Genomic DNA, 14,100 nt, shown 5'->3' with positions numbered 1-14,100 from the left:
TATGTGTAACTCCTTCTCTGCTGCCTGCACAGCTCTCTATGCTTGAGCTAAACATGACATCTAGAGCAAATCATCTTGACAGATTTGCCATTTTTTTCTCACTTGAATGTTCAGAAGCAGAACTAGAAACGAATTCCAGAATTGCTGACTATTAGTCTAACTAGACCCCCTTATTTCGATCTCTGCAGAACTCTGTTCCTGGTAGAATAGAGGGAAACAAACCTCATTATGAAACAAAACCTAACTTGGCATTCAGTGTAGCACAGTTCTTGACTTGTCCATGTTTGTACAGCAGCTCCAAGGGCTGCTAGTGGGAAGTGGAGTGATGTTTATTGTAGCAGTGAAAATGAGGTGATGGATGGAAGGCCAACCCAAGTACAGCTGCTGCAGTGTGTGCTTTTCCTGCCTTATCTGCTCACTTCTCAATTAGTTCCTCAGATACAAGCTATGGAGCATACTCTGATTTCCTTGGAAGCAGGCAACCATTTCAATCTTCTGTCATTTGGTGGCTTATTCTTCTTGGAAGTTTCTTTTGTAGAAGGTCATTTGTTGGCAACAGCTTTTTAACCCAGTTTTGTCCTTTAACTCTTGTCTTTTCTTTCTGGACATGTATTCCCAGGTCTGGATACTTCTTCCAACCATTTCCTTGGCTTTCACTGCCACTCTTGCATTTCACTGCTGATTATCTCTGTAGGTGAAGTATAAGGCTGGGTACTGAACTCAGCTCTGCTCAGACCACAGATTAGGGGTTTTTTTTGCCATCTGTTAAATTGAAACCATACTTACAATGAATTTGAGGTTTTTTTCATGTTCTGAGCTGTTTAAAAAAAAAAATCCAAACAAATAACAACCCTCTACACACACAAAAAACCCCCCTCCAAACTTAAAGGTGGAAAATTATTAATTTCTAATAGAAACAAATGTGAAAAAAGGTCAGTTTTAATAATGTAACATGAATGCTCTTGGTAGATTTATTATCAATGTGTTCACTTGGGTCCAGTGACATTCACTGATGAATTTGTTATATGTTGTGCACTGAGCATATGTTCTGGAGTATTTATGCTCTTACTGTTAAAAAGTGCTAAAATTTAAATACTCCTTGAAGCAGTCTCTTCTGAACAGAGGACTTCACATATGTCAGGCCTGGTTCTTCCCTGGGTGGCAATGGCTCTGACTGTCCTGGCACTGAGCACACAGCAGTTAGTGCATGTAACCGAGACACCAGTTCCAGATCCGTGTGGCCCCAGGTAATCTCCCCGTGCCTACCTTGGTTCTTATCACAAGATGGTGCTATGGAGTTTACTTAACTTCAAGTATCCTGAGTGAAGGAGAGGTGGCTAACAGCAAAAGATGTTCAGCATCAAGACTGGACCTGTCCCCTGTCTTTCATAACCGGTGGAACCCAGATCTGAGTAAACCCAAGCAGTTCTGAAGGATGCACTGTGGTGTGGAAAAGAAAGCGTTAATTTGAGAGGAAATGGCTGTCTCTTTACAGTCAGTCAGTGCTATGCACAGTAGCCCTTAAGGGCTGTTTTAGTCCTCTGTATTGTGTTGTTCTCCATGGGTAATGATGCTTTTTAAATCGTGGATGTTGCTTGTGGATCACCTACTGCTGTTACCAGCTTTACCTGCTGGTGTTGCCATCTGGTTGTGCAGATCCTGCGAGTTCAGTGACTGTGTGCTGAGAGGGACTTAGCAACTGTGTTATGCTACACTAATAATAAAACAATATCTAAGGAAAATATTTTCAGGGGAAACATTGCATAGGCTGACAGCAGATTGTGACCAGGAGAGCCACAGTGCTGGGAATCACTTGTGAAACACAATCTGTTTTGACTATTTAGAGGCTGTTGATAGGAGCCCACGGGGAGCAAGTGGATGGCAATGTGATGCCAGAAGCAGAATGTGACCTAATGATGTCATGCTGTTAGTGTGTCTTGTTGAGAAAACCAAAAGTGATTTGGTTGCACTGTAAAATGTAAAATCATTCATGCTAGGCTTATCAATGAACAGTCTTTACTAGAACCAAATGCTCTTTACTCTGGAGGCTTCCCTTGGAGGCCCTGTTCTGCAGAGGTGCTACTCGGTATCTCAGCTTCTCATATGAAGAACAGAACCAGCACAAACTCTCAAATCACCAGCATTTTTTTTCTTGCTGTTGAAGGTAGTTTTCTCCTGAAGTAGTAAAAATTACTGGATCCTCTCATGCAGTTTAAGTGCTGCACTGCCTGTCCTGTGGTTAGAACTGGATCTTATGCAAACAGTCCTTGTTGGACTGGCTGTTTCCTGCTGGGATTTATTGTCTAGTCAAAGACTGTTTTCCCTGTAGCTTCCTTAACTTATTAGGTGTATTGGGGAATTACATACTATACATTCACTAGTTATTTTTCCTGGCATTGAGTCTTCTGGTGACCTTGCCAGTGAGAGAGACCTAAGGGAAATTATTTTTGCTTCCTTGCATCTGTTAGAACTAGCAACTCCAGGACTTTATGGCTTGGTATCTTGGTGGTGTTTCCTGACTGTTTGTCTTGTTTTCTTCCAACTGCTTTTTCCCCTGTTTATTAGAGAGCACTGCCATGGGTCAAGTGCAGCCGTGACTGCGATGTGACTGGACTCAGAATGAAGCAGAAGGCAGGTTGGATTTACCAGACCTTTAGTCTCAGGGCTGTGCTTGCCATAGGCCTTTGTTTTAGCAATGTACAATTAATAAAAAGGCTTGTTATAAGTGGCAATGATTTGGAGTTACTAGCTGATAGTCATTTAAACCAGATTATTTTTATTTTAAGTTATTCTAAAGTACAAAAGCTAGAGGAATGGGTCTAAAGCCATCATTATCTGGGCAGACCTTACATATGCAGATGCTGTGGATTGATAGTGAAGAGTAGACGTGGCAGAGTGATACAGCTCAGTTTGAGCTGCCTGGTTGTTTGCTTTTTTCCCTTGAAGGTGATCTTTAAAGCAGTAAGTCTGACCTACACAGGCTTCTTATCTTGCACAGCAGTGGGTGTAAACATCCCATTTTTAGAAGCTTTTTTTCCTCCCCTTTAAAAATCGCCACCTTCAGACTTAAGCAAGTGCTCAGCTACACCTCTTTGATCTGTCACTATATCTTCCTTCAGATGGGAGCCTGTGCTCTCTGTCCATTTCTAGATCTGCATTGCAAATGTCTTTGCAGACATGTAGATTTAAGGAAATCAGCCTTGCAAACTGACCTAGAATCCTTCAGGCTGCAAAGCTGCTCAACTGCCACCACCTTGTTTATAGGCATCATGAGAAAAGAGAGGGAGTATATATATTATTTATATATTATTTTGTTTGAAATACCAAGTTCTTGGTCACTGGACCTCTTAAGTCTCATAACCCACTCTAGTCATCATGTCATCTGTTGTTTGAGGGAGGAATGGGGGTTGAAAACATTGCTGCAGTTTGTTCTGCTGGTACCTCTGTGTGTGACTGTGTGAGGAGAATGTGACACAGCACAGTCAAATCGTGGTTTGCTGTTTTCCTGGGGCACTGCAGCATGTCATGGTTGGCAGCAGAACTAGGGGAAATAGATTGCAGTGTGTAGCTCCCAGGCAACATCCCTGTGTTCTGTGCAGTGGGCAAATAATGATTGGTGCTCCTGTGCTTGCCCCCACGGCAGGAAAAACCACTTGCAGTTTTCAGTGTCTTCCTGCTGCTGTGCCATGAAAGTGCTGTGAACAAAGAGCCTGGTCCTGAGTGTGCAGAGCAGCCTCTGCTTGGCTCAGCTCAACACCACTTCCAGGTGCTGTCCAGGGTTGATGTGGTAACTGCATGTTGGAGATACATTGCTTATCCTGTACTTTGGACTTTCATCTGACCCTGGTGGAGACCTTCTGTGCCAAATGGCTGATGTATTCCAGGATATTCAAGATGAACCAGTCTGTGCCACCTTCTCATGCGTGACACTGGGTGTTGCTGTGTCTATCTGACCTCCTCTTTCAGGAGTGCTTTTAAGCAGAGTGCTCTAGAGACTGTAGAACCACACTTCTCAGACTTGCTTTTTTGAGGTCTGGATCTACATGTGTGCTGCACCACTGGGGAGAATAGAAAACTTCCATTTGCAATTCGATAATGGCACAGATCACATCTCAAATGCACCAGAGTGAGCAGAGCAAGCAAAACATTGTAGAGATATTCTCAGCTGTACTTGAGTGTGTTCTCTTGCTGCATTATGGTTTGCCTTTTGTACTGTATTGTCTGGGCTTGAGTTCCCTGTGCCCTCAGCTGCAGTCCTGGGATTGTTAGTACATATATATTCTGAAAAGGTCAGATGTATTCATCAAAAAGCTATGGTGTGGTGTGCAGGGCTGCAGTGGTGGTCCAACTTTCCTTTTTCCATCTTACAGGCAGTGTCAGCATTGGAAATTAGCACAGGGGCAATCTGAAAAAGAGACTGCTTATCAAAATACTGGGGTGTGCTGTGTTTTGGTCGATGCAGATCAGGCTATTGCAGACACAAACTGTTAAAGTAAATGGTGATAGAGAGGGAAAACTGAGGGGAAGCAAGGTATAGATGTTATAAGTCTTTCTTGGAAGGATGGCTTTCATCTTTTTAATTACTCTATGAAAGAGATGGAACTCAGGTATGAATTAATTTGTAAAACCTTTGGTAGAAAGTCTTTTTAATTTTATTTTTTCCCTTCTCTGCAGTTAAGTACTGTTCTTTGCACAATGGTTATCATACTCGAAACATAAATTTACCCAACCTTTGCTGCCTGCTGTGTCTGCTGCTGTGTTATCACAGCTTTACAGGTTGGGGCTGCAAGTGATTCAAGTTCTAAGTGACAGCTGCTGGCCAAGCCTCACTCCCTGCAAGTGCTGCTGTCAGTGCCCAGGCTGCCAGGCTGAGGTGAACAGAAGTCTTTAAGTGTCCAGGACAGCAAGACTCAAATATTACTGCTTGGAGCACGTTCAGCCTGTGAAGAAGCAATTCATAGGCTGCTGATGCCAAGCAATGATGATTTGAGATTTTCTCCAGAACAGTGTGTCCTGTAACTTTTGAGTTGTTTAAAAAAAAAAAAAGGAAGAATTTTGTAGACATGCATTAATACTGACTTGAGTATCTGATAGTGGAGAGAAGTATTTCTGCTGTTGAGGCAGCTAGAAGAGAGCACCTGGTTCTAATAAATCAGCAAGCCAGCTCCCACAGGTGACTTTTTTGCCTTTCTGCTTGGTGGTGGTTGCCTTTTTTTCCTTCCTTCACCCTTCTTTCCTATGCTCAGACATTCTGGATGGGTGGATATACCAACTTATGACTCCTTGGTATTGATTAGCATGATGAGTAGGTGAGATCTTGAGCTGTGCTTTATCAACTGGGAGAGGTGACACTTCAATTGGCAGCCAGATCTTTGTCTTTGCTGTCCTTTCATCCTCTGCACTGCATGAATCCAACAGAAATGACTCCCCAGCTCGCTGTTGTTGACTGTAAAGCACTGATGGACTGGCAGTTTGAATCACAGCTGTTGAGTTGGTGTTCCTTAAACTACAAAGCCTGGTAATTCTCATGGTCTGTCAGTGCACCAGCTGGTGGCAGTTCCTGAAGTTGGATGCGTTGAGTTCAAAATAGATCCTTCTGTGTGCAAACCGGTGTGGGGGAAATCACAAGATCTTCATGGTCACACTTAATGCAGCTCTCCTTTAAATAGGACAATACTGCTTCCCTGCTTCGTGATTTAATGCATATTTGCACATTTTAATCTTTCACCAACTCTGTTGGGAAAAGCTTTTAACATCAGGTCATCATGCCTTGTGTTAGTCAAGTGCTGCTCTTGGAGTGTTTCTGCTGGAGGAGGGTTTGTGTTTGTCTCAGGGTTCCGTAGCTTTCAGTGGTTCTCATGGAACACTAAATATAAGCTGGAAAGGGACTCTTGATATCTAGATTGTACACATTAACTTTATAACAATGTTGCCTGACTTCATTGTAGTTGCTGTAGTGGGAAGCTACAGGAGTTTATCTGGAGCAGTGCATTTGATGTTGCCTTTCTTTAAGAAAAACTGCTTTGTTTTTGTCACAGGAAGTGAAATGTTTCTTTGGGAGCTATTAGCCCTTCTCTTCCTCATGTGTAATACTGTATTTTGCTCTCTTGTGAGCCTGGAAGACCTTATGTGCAAATATATGCAGCCTTTTGTAACTCTGTGCTGGGAGTGAATTCTGTGAGGAGGTGCAGGTGAACTTAAGCACAATGTATTGCACTTCCACATCTGATAAATACATTATGAGGGCTTGGAGGGACTATCAGTAAATATGTGGCAACATTTTTTAACTGGCAGCTTGTATCATTGGCTATAAGCTGCACCTCTGTACGCTGTCAACATATCTTGGGCTCTTTGCCTCTCATGTTGTCACAAAAGCATCAGGAGTCTGTGTTCGTAATCCTGCTGCACGTATAAAACCTGACTCTCAAACCAGAGTTGACAGCTGTTCCATCTGTTGTTGACCTCAGCTCGTTCACATGAGTGTCTGCTGTGCTCCTGCAGCTGATGGGATCTGTCCAACACACGGAGGTTTGCCCGGGGCCTTGGCTTGTGCAGCTTGTGACTGAAACACATGCATTTAATAACTGGTTGGGATGATTTCCCGTTTCACTTGTAAACTGTGACAGAGCCACAAACATCCTGCTTAGATGTTAAAATGCCTTGCTGCAGTTCAACGAGATGCAGTGGTTCCCAGAGCTGTGATTACCCCAAAGTTGGTCAGGTCAGCAAGGACTCCAGAAAGACAGGAATTTTCTAGGAGGTGGTGTCAGGTGGTGTGGCCCTTCTGGCAGGAGTGAGGTGACTGATCTACTTGGCTGTACACAGGTAGAGGAAGGCTCTATATTGCAGGGGTAAAAATTAGTGTAAAAGCAATCTGAGTTCCCTTTTTAAGAGAGAATTCACCCCACCCTGACAATTGTCCACTCCAGTCTGGCACTCCTTGGAGTGCCCAGTGGGGTGTGAGGCAAACCCTTCTAGTCTGGGATTGAGTCCTGGTTTTGACCACTTGCCTACCCTGCAGACAAGCATAAAAATTAACTGTCTCATTTTAATAATTTTCTGATGGACTTCTGTGTTTTCTCTTGATAGCTGCCATTAACCTAGCAAAGCTGAAGCTTTTCAGACATTACTATGTTATGGTAAGTAAAACACCTGTACACAGGCATGCAGAGCACTTGGAAGCTGTTCAAACCCTTAAATGGAATACTTGTTGGAAGCTACCACACCTGGTGGATGTGGTGGAGGTGCTCCTAGCTCTGTGCTTTGGCATCTTGGTCAACTGGCTTACAATCCTAAAAGCAACTTCCCTTTTTTTCCTAATGGTTGCATCCTTCTGTCTATCTTTAAATTGATTCCAGCTATTTGTAATGCTTCCTGATTTCCTCTGGAGACAGCTTGAGCTGCCAGTTGAATTGATGGGCTTGAATAACATACTGTAAACTTGCTAAAAATTAAACTTGGGACCAAATGGTGCCTTGAGATGCATGTGTGCAGTTTGTGATGAAGTCAGTGGGAGCCATGGGTATATCTCCCAGGAGAACACAGGCTTCTTAATGATTTCCAACAGCCTCATTTCAGGCTCTTATAAGTGGTAAGAGTGATAAATTACAGTCGTGATTCTTCAAGTTCTATGAAGTTGTAATACTTAAAGCATTTCCTGCTGTAACATGAGTGTGTTACCAACAGCTGGAGTTACTTGGATGTTGAACAAGCAGTAGAGCCCTCAGCCTATATCTTCCATGTTTATCAAGGAGCATAATAAGACCAGTCTGACATAAGGAGTTGTTTGGGAATTGCTTGAGCTCTTTCTCTGGAAAAAAAAAAAAGGTTCTGTAAGGACGGTGCTATTGTTCTCCTCACGCTTTCTTCTTTTCCTTCCCAGATTGTGTGTTACATTTACTTCACACGGATCATTGCCATTCTCATAAAGATTGCTGTTCCATTCCAGTGGAAATGGCTGTACCAGGTATTTGCCAACAAGGGAAAATACATCCATTCCTTGGCTTTTTTTTTCTCTATTATTCTTTAAATATAACTGCACCAAAAAAAATCCATAAATTGGTCCTCATGTTATAGTAGAACATCTCAAAGCACAGTGCTGCACCCTGTCTCCTCCTGATTTTTATCAATGTTATGCTTAAGGTGAAGGAATATATTTTTAGTCTTATGTTTGTCCAGTGAGCCTGCTGGATTATACATGAGATGTCTGAAAGTAATTGCATTATTGATTTTTTTTTAGTCTTTCAATTTAAAGATGTCTGAAGGAAATTAATCAAGAACATACAAAGGAGAAAAAAAAAATTTGTCAGGTTTGCCCTGTGTAATTGAGGCCCCAGGGAGCCAGAGAATTAGGCTTTTGCTCTTCCATCTACAGGCTTTATTGCCTAGTGGCTTTTAAATACTTGGTTTCTTAACATATAATCCAAGTAACTGTGCAGGGAGTCCTTGGAATATATTAACTGTTGAAAATACCAAATAACTTAGGGATGATTTCCCCCCCCCCTCATTTAAAAGCCAGGTCTTGCCATAGTTCTTTGAAAGCTCTGGATTGATGGATAGAACTGTAACTGTATTTAAAGTGACAGGGAAAGCTGAAAGAACAAAGGGCTTGACAGCCTTTAGCCTGGGATTAACGATAACAGGGCAGGGATTGCTTTATTTCTGCTATGGCACAGGCTCCTTGGCCATTAAACCTTGAACCTTATGAATGAGGAGAAATGTTGTGTGACCACGAAGCATTACAGGACTGAACTTCAGTCTTGTGTTTTCCCTTGCAGCTGCTGGATGAAATGGCCACACTCGTGTTCTTTGTCCTCACTGGGTACAAGTTCCGTCCAGCATCAGACAACCCTTATCTCCAGCTTTCTCAAGATGATGAGGATGACCTGGAGATGGAAGCTGTGTAAGAACCCCCTTCCCTTCCTTTTTTTTTTACCTCTTCACTTGATTTGAGAAAAGTAACGTTTAAAGCCAGTTTACTTTAATCTCTCTAAATCCTTCTCTGAAAAAGATTAGTGTCTGCCCACATGCTTAAAGATGAGGTGTCTGTTTGGTGTGTGTAAAGAGATTTGTATTTATGCATAGGAGCCTCTGACCTGGCTATTGCAGTAGTGGGGAATAAGCTGGTAAAGCTTTTCATGGGGCAAAAAGATGCCCATGAAAATATCAAGTAATAAAGCTTCTGAGTTGAATTTATGTCACTGAACGTGAACGAGCCTTGCAGGTTGTCATTAATGCTTCATGTTTAAACAAAAAAACCCACAACCAAACCAACAACAAAAATGACCTGCCAGTCTACCCAACATAAATGACCATGGTGCCTTGGCATTCAGCCTGTAGCTTTGCAAAAATTTATCTAAAGCAACACTGAGCCAAGGAGATGGATTTTTGCTGATACTTTTCCCTGTTCTGTTCCTCCCTGCTAAACCCGTGAGGCACCACAAATGCTTCAGGACCTGAGCAAGTCTGGAGAAATGATAAAGTAGGGCTCAACCTAAGTCCCTGTCATCTGCTTTGCAGTGATTTTCTGAGGACTTAGAAAATGAGTGGCATTTCTGAATTTATGACAGAAACTGCCCTAAGAAATTCAGCCTGCCAGGAGTGTTGGGTACAGCTATAACTGCCACAGACTCTGCTGCCTTAATAGGAGCAGAGCCAACCTAATCCTTTAGTAGTTATATATTTCATGCATAATTGCAATTCATGTACAGGCTCACAAGCCTATTCCTAAGAGTTTTTCCAATTTGGTAAATCTCCTTTACCTGATCTTGGGTGAAATAAATGAACTCTCCAATTTTTAATACAGAAGCAAAAAAAAGTCAATGTGGTCGCTCTCCTAGTTAGCTCAGAAAGAAATGGATCTCACTGGGAAATTGCTACAAGGAGGTTTGAGTCATAGAATCCAGCCTCAAATGTAATCTAAGGAGTTGAACTTCTGAGAAATATCGCTAGTAACAAAGATCTTTTTTTAATGCTTAGCTATTTTTGCTTTGGGTCTAGAAAATCTGTCATTTTTTCAAGTGGAATCCAACTAGTGGGTAGTGACCTTAAAATCACTGTCACTTATAGGTGTTAAAGTGGTTATCTAAGAAACTGATTTCAGTTTGGCAGCTGGTAAATAAACATTGACATCAGGAAGGCACTGTCTGAACTGGAAGATTTGTGATTGTACCAAAATGGGCTTTTTTCTTTGTTGCCTGTTGGAGTGAATTTCAACTTTGCATTACGTGCTTAATGAATTTTTGCTTGTGGGTTGGGTTTTTTTTTTTTTTTAGGACTAATAATAGGACACCTTTCAAATACAGTGATTTCAATCAATTGGAGAAGTTGCTAAATTTAGGAGAATCTGAGAGAAATAAGCTGGAGAAATTTTAATGAACTAATTCAGTGAAATAGAGTTACTAGAAACCTGAGGATCAGAATTCCTTGTGAGCCTTTTCCTAGTAAGGGGTTTTGCTCTTTGCCTTGAGAGTTTCCATTGTTGTGCCTTGTGGGTTGTTCCCTTTAGCCTTGCTTGAATTTTTCTCATCTGATTCACCAGAAGTTTTACTCCATTTGGGCACTTGGCAGGGTATAATCTGTGTCTGGTTCTGCCTTCCCCACCTCCATCAGGGAGGTTAAGTTTGCACTTATTTGAGAAGCAGAGTTTATACACATTCTGTGACAGGTGAAGCACTGCATTGAAAGTGTATTAAATTTCTTGTTGACTTGGGTCTTGCTAGTCCTATTTTTGCATTTATAAATATTAAGTGTTGCTTCTGGGGGGAGCAGGGGAAAATCACAGATTATTTGAGCAGGTGACTAAGTGCCTGACAGTGTCCTGACTAACCACTGCATGAGTGTTTTGCCTTTTATGTGATAAATACCCACTTGTCTTCAGAGGCTATGGGAGAAGGTAAAAACCTGCAGACTTCATGGTGCTCTGCTATGTCTTATTGCCAGGTTTTATGGTTATTTTCCTCTCCCAGAGGTTTTTTGTTAAAATCAACTACTCTAAAACAGAAGCATTCTGTTTCTTTAGACTCAACATTTCTATGAGCCAGCAGAGAGGAAAGCTGTGAGGTCAAGCCTGTTTTCCAGGCCTGCTTTTCTTCCAGCAGAAAAAAGGACATTTTAAGAGCAGCTCTCTAGCTTGTGTCTGTTTTCATGCAGTGCAAACTATACAAAGCTTGATCTTGCAATAAATGTAAATACTGTTAAGGACACTGGAAATCTGCAATCTATCAAGAAAAATCCACAGATTAGGTGTCTGTGACAGAAGCAACATAAGGCACAACTCCTCTCTCTGTAAGTTCTTGTAACTCTCAAGAATAAAATATAAATCAAGAATAGCAGAGGTGACTTGTAATAAGTCTTTTCAGCTAACACACCTCTGTATTGGAGAAAGAATCCACAGACATTACAGGACCTTCCCTTCAGTTATTCCAGGCTCAATAGAAGTTGTCCTGGTGGGGAGGAGAGTGTGGCTAGACCTGAGCTTAGAAACCAATCTGTTCTTTCTCAAGCAGGGTCAGTAGCTATTCATCCTGAGCAAAGAGCCTTTCTGTGTATTCTGTGCTGGGCAGCCTCTCGAGCCCGTTCTGTCAGGACGTGGGCTCATCACTGACAGTTTGTTAGATTAAAGTTCCCTGCTTGAAAAGGTGCAACCACACTTGGCAGAAAGGGCTGTCAGGCTTCCAGTCCTAATGCCATTTCTGGGGCATGAACACAAAAATATAAACAGTACAGTAGATGAGATGGGGGTGAAAAAGGAGGGGAGGAGGGGAAGGAGTTTTGGTGTTGGGGTTTTTTATTATTTTTTTATTTCATTAGCTCATTAAGTTTGCCATGGATTTGGGTACCAAAATGCTCTTCTACAGATCTTGGTTGAGAATGTTCATACAAAGACGGGGGGTTAAGATATTTCCACTGAAGGAGGAATTACAGGAGAAGAAACCATTAATGGTTTTGTTCTCAAGTCTGTAAATCCATCTTACTCAGTGTGAGGAGACTTTGCTTTTCCTTAGCACCCGAAACAGCCTCAACACAGTGAACTGTTGTGGTAACACTGAGCTGCCTTGGGATCTGGAGTTTCTCACAGCATCATGAGGCAGCCAATTCTGTGCTGAGACTTGACGTCCTGGTTGGTTGCCTTTCTCTGCTTTCTCTCAGGTTGTGCTTCATGGCAGACTGATTCATGATGCTCTCCATTAGCAGTGATTTTCTTCACCTAGCACATCTTTCCCTTGCAGAGATCAGCTTTTTTGTTCCATGGCTGATCAGTTTTCACCCCAGTTTGCAATAGCTTGTAAGGGCTGGCTGCTGCCAGTGTTGCAGTGCTTCTTGTTGGACTATAAAATAAAACAAACAGGAGACAAGACAGCTGAGATGCACCAGTGTGGAGGGCTGGAGACACTTGTGGATGTTTAGCCATTCCTTGATACCTTGGATGCAATGCAGGAGAAAAATAAAACACATGAAATTTCTGCAGCACTGTACGATGGAGTGTTTGGGGAACAACCTTTGTGAATCATTTGTAAATGCCTGACAGGCACAAAAATGCTCTCTGGAGAGAGATGGTTTAGTGAGAAGGATTTGTTGCATTTCAACTGCTGCTAATTTGTGGGCTGGAAGTGCAGTTCAAGAGGGAGTAGGTGAGGGATATTTCCCTGCCATGTTGCAGGTCAGAACTGAAGTGCTGAGACTGCTCTGAGGACAATAATGGGGATTGCAGTGTGCTTGGTCTCAGTGCTGCTACCCTTATTTTATTGGGCACTAAAACATGTTGGCTGGACTGATTTTTGAGAGGGAGAGGAATTGGCAATCTGAGAAAAGAAGGACTCACAGCTACTTCATGCATTTGTCACGAGGCAAGAACAGTGCTCTTGAGATTGGCTTTAGCCTTTGCTGTTGGAGAATCCACACTGAAATCTTTCCCAGTTCTTTGCTGTTATTGTGCAGGACACAGCAAATGGCCTCTCTGGTAACAAAGGACGTGGCTTGACCTGAAGCTGGCTGCAGTTTCAACATGTAGCTGTTTGTCTCATAAATGTGGGAAGTGGATCATTCCCTCATAGCCGTAACATCTCCTCGCTTCTGTCATCACCTTGGTGTGCAGTGGGTTTGTGATGGTGTTGGAGTGCAGTGCTGAAATCTAGGCTGTGTGCCAGGTGGGATCTTCCTAGCTGTGAGTCAAGTGTTAGGACTCCTTCAGTGTCATGTATGTGCAAAACACCTCTTTATATATATCCCAGTATGTCTGCTGCTGCATTGCTGCAGCATATTAGATGCTCATTTGTGCTTGTAGTCCATGGTAATCTTTGGCTCCTCCTTGAATGGATGCTTACTCCTGATTCTGTAATTACAAAGTTGATTGTTTCTGAAGAGTAAACTTTGTAGCTGTCTTGCTGCATCCTCCCATGTTTTTCAGACTATCACTTTGATTTGCCAGAATGTTTCTGCATTCTAGTCCTGTTCTCCAATATGCAGCTCTTAGTGTCTTGTGCAGATTTAATAAGCAAGTTCTCTATTCCATTACCCAGGCAATTACTGAAAATACTGAATAGAAGTGAACCCAGGACAGGCCTCTCTGGAACCACACTCAATGTTCTTACATTTTTGACAGGAAACCATTAAGTACGTCTCAATACATGCTTTTCCAATTAGTTATCCATCTACTTTGCTTTTGTCTAGCTTATGTTTCTCCAGATTTTTTGCTTTATGACTGTGGGGAAACCTTTGTCTGCAGGGATAACTTCAGAGATCTGCACATTTCTGTGCTGATAAGTTTGATCTCTTCTAGGAAATGTTTGTTATTAAATTCCATCTTTCTCCTTTAAGCAATCTGCTTATTTTTCTCTATACTTTTATTTTTTATTTTAATAGGGACTAAACTTATTTTATTTGTACTCTTGTGACCCTTTCCTGTTATGCACAAGCTCACTCTAAAGTGAACCCAGTACTGCCACTGCTAGAGAGTCACTGAACACAGCAGTCTGAGTGAATTATTTTTACAGTACATGAACAGAAACTGGTATCTAATGTGGAACTAAGGGCATTATCAGAAGAGTGTACCTGAAGATGACTTCTCTTGGAGTGATGCTGTGAAGATGTTGTTAGCAG

The 14,100-nt window shown here is 42.0% G+C and overlaps 1 protein-coding gene across 2 annotated transcripts in view; it reads left to right on the top strand.

Moving 5' to 3' along the window:
* GPR107 (G protein-coupled receptor 107) overlaps positions 1 to 14,100 on the top strand; it is a 32,933-nt gene that overhangs the window by 16,994 nt on the left and 1,839 nt on the right. Inside the window, exons 15-17 of one of the 2 annotated variants that reach the window (XM_027649789.1) lie at positions 7,090 to 7,139; positions 7,883 to 7,966; positions 8,778 to 8,902. In XM_027649789.1, coding sequence (XP_027505590.1) covers positions 7,090 to 7,139; positions 7,883 to 7,966; positions 8,778 to 8,902 — 259 coding nt within the window. Of the gene's footprint in view, positions 1 to 2,542; positions 2,723 to 7,089; positions 7,140 to 7,882; positions 7,967 to 8,777; positions 8,903 to 14,100 lie in introns of those variants that run through there. The other variant, XM_027649790.1, reaches the window with a different exon arrangement.

The sequence above is a fragment of the Corapipo altera genome, unplaced genomic scaffold, assembly GCF_003945725.1.
Source record: "Corapipo altera isolate COAL_440 unplaced genomic scaffold, ASM394572v1 268, whole genome shotgun sequence".
Lineage (NCBI taxonomy): Eukaryota > Metazoa > Chordata > Aves > Passeriformes > Pipridae > Corapipo > Corapipo altera.
This window is presented reverse-complemented; position numbering and strand designations above follow the sequence as displayed.